Genomic DNA, 4,970 nt, shown 5'->3' on the forward strand with positions numbered 1-4,970 from the left:
TTGGAACCCCACAGTGTCACAGCTGCAGCTTCAGCAATAGAAGCTTTGAACACCAACCACTCCGGTTCGATGTCTCAGGGTCTCCAAGAAGGCCGAATACTCTGCACTGCTGTTTGGTGCATAAGCACAAACAACAGGCGCCCCCCCAGGGGTGTGTGCAGTCCACACTCCCCCCTTCTCCCTCTACACCAATGACTGCAGCTCAAGAGACCAGTCTGCAAACTCCTGAAGTTCGCAGACCACACAGCAGGTATCCATCACTGTCTGGTTGGGATCGGCCACCAAACAGGACAGGAACAGGACTACAGCGGACAGTCAGGACTGCAGAGAGGATCATTGGTGGCAACCTGCCCTCCGTTCAGGACCTATACTGGTCCAGAGTCAGGAAACTGGGAGGAAACATCACTGCAGATCCATGACACCCTGGACACAATTTGTTCCAACTTCTCCCCTCTGGTAGGCGCTACAGAGCACTGTACGCCAGAACAAACAGACACAGGAACAATTTCTACCCACAGGCCATCACTCTGACAAACAGTTAACTCCAGACACACAGTGTCAGGAACAATCCCTGTACAATAACCCTAGGACTAAGATCCACTGTACCTGTAAACTATTTATTATTAATTCAGGCATTTTTTTTACACATAAATCCAATCATTCAAACACAAATACCAATGCTGTGCATATTGTATATGCTGTATGTACTGTACATACTGTCATATCCATCTACCTCGTACTAAAAAACACCTGCATAAGAATATTTACTTCAGCACCCTTTTCACTCGGTTATCCACTGTCTACAAATGTTATTGTTTTTGTTTGTTTATATATGTGTAACTTCACATAGTCGATTAAGTCTATTTTTGTTGTTCTGTTTATTTTTGCTTAGTCTGTGTATTTACATTGCGAGTAAAACTGGAGTCAAATCCCTTGTTCCAATTCTAAATTCCTAAAGGACGAGATCAACCAAATACCAAAATTCCTATTTTCTCACTTTGCCCTGGCGGTATCTGCCATGCAGAGACGACTCTGAAACTTCTGCTGCCATCTCAGTGGATTCATAGCATCAAAAATGACAATACAAAAGAAATGGACCATAGTGAGGGTACATTTTCTAAACAAAAGCCAACAGTCTGAAATGCTTCACTTGCTCCAGTTATCTCCACAGAATAAACAGCTTTAACACCATTGATTTAATTATATCTGAAATAAGTCTCCAGCTGTCACTAATAAAGGCAACAAGAGCACAAAAAATAATAATGTGTGATTTTCCATATTTAAGGATAGGTTTGTTATTTTAACTTTGTTTCTTGTCAACAAATTGTGACAAAAACACCACAGTTTAGAAGCTCTTTTGCTGAAATTTCATTTCACATTATAATGCTGCAATTAACAGTAACATTTTTCCCTCTGCAGTTTGATAAGTTAAAACACAGTTAATCTATTATCATTATTGCTCTTTTAGGTTTCTGTACATTATTTGGTACATATATTAAGAAGAACAAACAAACCTGACTTAAAAACTGTCAGTGGGTCCATTGATTGGATCTTGTTCAGTTGAGTCTTTGCTGTTGTCTGAGAGTTGTGCGGTTTTAGCTTGGAAATGACTCCCAGAAGTGAAATCATGAACAGAAGATACGGTCCCCCTGAAGTTCACCTAATCAAAAACTGACGATTGACTGATTGTAAGAGTCAATTTGGGAAAAAATGCCACTGAAATTATGCTGAAGTTCTGTTAAGAATTGATGTACACTGAGGGCCTCTGTAGGCAAATCCAACAGTGTCCCTGAGCAGCTGGTTCAGAGTGAACAAAGCACAAGATTTAGTCAAACTGGTGTTCTAGATTTAGCTGATACACTCATCCACACAGACAGAGACTGATGCTGCAGGTCCAGTGTGTAACATTTAGGAGGAGACCTGAAATATAAGAATCGTTGTGTTTTTGTTACCTTAGAATTTGCCGTTGATATTGCCTTCCATAGATTGAACCACCATGTTTCTACAAGAGCCCAGAACAGACAAACAGCCTGTTCTCAGTCCCAGGTCATGAAATACAGATGCAAGTGTTCAGTTTGTTGCAATCTGCAACTTCACCACTAGATGCCACTTAATCCTACACACTGGTCATTTTAGTACTATACCTTCACACATACCAATCATAGGTCAAAACGTTAGTTAGTTAGTGTTAAAGTTAAATTTGGCTGAATTATGGAAGCCAGAAGTGGCACTAAATGGAGAGCCAAATGCTCACTAAAAAGAGTCGTAATTCCCATCACTACTCCAAATGCAGTAACAGGAAGAAATCCATTTGAACTGTTGTTTCTGTCTCTTCTGAATTTCCTACCCCGTCTGTGGCCCCAAGCCTACTGGTTCCTACTGAATACATACACTTGTAAAAACTAACCAATATATAGTTTCATATTTAAAAAAAGAAAGAAAAAAGGCTCATTGGCTGCTGTAGTACCACAGTGTGACCCAGTGATGTGTTTCTAATAGTTTTGGACAACAATGGAGCTCTATGGCACAGAGGAAGATATATATATAATATATCAGACTGCGAATACACACACAATACTTGTTTGTAGGATACATTGATTGTTGGTTTGGGTCCTATCATGGGATTTGCTGACAGTAAGAAATGTACATTGTATTGGCAGCATTGTCATTTCAAACGACACCAAGTAATCCCATAATTTCCCATAATTTGTTTCAGTTCATAAATGTCCTTTTTCACCCCCCTATAGCAAAGACAACTTCAAGATGCCCTCTTCAGTCCATTGTTTCCTCTTTAACGAGGTCAATTAACCATACAGGTGTCTTTTACCACAGGCCGCTACCAATGAGCAATCAGTTCCCACAGCACTGAGAACCATTTAAAAGCAGCTGTTGTAGATTGAAGCCACTACGGAGCAGCTCCTGCAGGTATGTGTTGGTTTGTGGTTGGGCTTTAGGGCTTTAACTGCCATTGTTGGTGTAATAGTGTGGTTAACTATAATTTTAATCTTTGTCATCCTTTGAATGTGCAGTCTTTTGGTGAGAAGTTCCAAACCCTTACTGTATCTGCAATTTACCCACTTACCTGTGCTACAATGAGGTAAGGAAGTTACTGTGTGTTCTTAAATGGCTACTGAACAACTTGTGATTTGACAGCCGTGTCTCTACTTGCTGAAGGGTGCTACTGGTTTCATGTCTGCTGATCAGGAGCGTTACCTGTGGCCCTGCGTGGAAAGGTAAGAATACTGAACTTAAATTCTATATCCTGTGAACCATTTTAACTCCCTTAAATGAATGCTGGCCCCATATCAAACCAAATCCTGTTTCTCCCTAGGCTCGAGCAGTGATGATCCAAGCTTTAGGCAGCGGCCACTTTCTCCTGGGTATTGGTTCAGTGGCACAGGGGTGAGTTCTGACCCGGGCAGCAGCTCCTCTCTACCAAGTCTACCCAACCCAAACTCTGTCAAAGCTGCTCAAGATGCCACTAACATGGCTCCGTCATTCGGTGGCTACGCTAATGTCTGGGATGGCGGCTATAGCAACCCCAAGGCAGGCAATTATGAGGTCTCTTATGCCGCTCAACCTAGCGGGTATTACGGCAGTGCTCCAGTTGGTGACTATGCTAGTGCTTATGTAGGGGACAGTTCTTACGGGTTCAGTGTGTCCCCTCAAGATGAGAGCCAGAGCTCTGGATCTGCTACGGGCACTGAGTTCGGCGACACAAACCCCGAACCAGTCTTCAGTGACGTGTCTGATCTGGAGCCACTGTACTCCTTCAGCTCTCGTTCGCGCTACCAGCGAGGAAGGGCAATGTTGGCTCAAAGCCGCTACACCCCAGGAGAGGCCGTTCTCCCCATGGCAGCAGCCAGACGCAGTAGTAAAACCCCTTCAAAGCAAAGCAGCCCTGCTAAAGCACCACCCAAAGGTGGCTTCTAAAGGTTGTTCTGGTAAGGCCTAATTCCCTCAATCTCTGATCAGTGTACTATAATGGATTACCTTAAATGGTTGCCCCACTAATGTCTGTGCTTTTGCAGGTTTAATGTCCCAGATGACTCATTGATGATGCCAATAAATTCTAACCTTCACTGTTCGTCTTGGGTTTTACTTTGAACATTTCCACAGTATTACTTTATTACACAGATTTTCCAATGTCTAAAACTTTGCAGTAACAGTCATGTAGACTAAAGCAGTGCAAATTGTGATCATTGTGGAACAGTTGGCTTCTCACGAACATTGAGCAGTATTGGATGCTAGCTGTGACCCTAATGTAATGTATCACAGGGCTTCAAAGAGGCAGAACAGTCAGTGTAGGTTAACTAGCTATTGGCACATTTACTAAATCCTTAAGGGGGAGAAATGTCCTATGGCTGGGAAGCAAATACTAAAAGACACAAACAGCAGTCAGTGCTCTGCCAGTAAATAAACAGCCACAACTATTGTCTAAGGTACAGGTAATTTACAATGTTGCATTAAAACTTGTATACCTGACAATTATTTTACCTGGAGTTATGGCAGAACCACTAATAATACATACACAATATCTCAGACACACAGTACCCAAAAAATACAGTTTGTAAAATAAACAAATTCCAAATGTCCAGGCGCTTCAATCAGTCCCCTGATTGGCCACTGCCCCAACGGGTAAATCATAAGTTATCTCGGAACACTTTACAAATAGAGTAGGTCTAGTAGATGGGTGGTAAAGAGAGGACAGAAACAGAGATTAAAGGTGCACAGCAACAATTATACTGGGGGAAAAAATGACTAATAGCCACAACAATGGGGGATGAATGATATAGTAATATTAGCAGTGGGGCTCAAGCAGGACCATGGCAGCAAGCACCACCATGATCCATGAGAACCTGTATGATGAAAGCTCAAGAACTCCGGGGAAGAAGTGAAGTTAGTAACATGCATTAATGGGAAATGAATGTGTGCAGAAAGAAAAGGTGAAGAAGAGAGGAGCTCAGTGC

At 42.2% G+C, this 4,970-nt stretch overlaps 1 protein-coding gene across 1 annotated transcript; it reads left to right on the plus strand.

Moving 5' to 3' along the window:
• Window positions 1–2,367: 2,367 nt before the first annotated feature.
• Window positions 2,368–4,082, plus strand: LOC127353786 (uncharacterized). Its single transcript, XM_051383347.1, has 5 exons — window positions 2,368–2,925; window positions 3,030–3,097; window positions 3,175–3,233; window positions 3,332–3,944; window positions 4,032–4,082. The coding sequence occupies exons 2-4, from the start codon at window positions 3,093–3,095 to the stop codon at window positions 3,931–3,933; spliced, it is 666 nt and encodes a 221-aa protein (XP_051239307.1). The 5' UTR covers window positions 2,368–2,925; window positions 3,030–3,092; the 3' UTR covers window positions 3,934–3,944; window positions 4,032–4,082.
• The last annotated feature ends 888 nt before the right edge of the window (window positions 4,083–4,970 follow it).

This window comes from Dicentrarchus labrax, unplaced genomic scaffold (genome assembly GCF_905237075.1).
Source record: "Dicentrarchus labrax unplaced genomic scaffold, dlabrax2021, whole genome shotgun sequence".
Taxonomy (NCBI): domain Eukaryota; kingdom Metazoa; phylum Chordata; class Actinopteri; family Moronidae; genus Dicentrarchus; species Dicentrarchus labrax.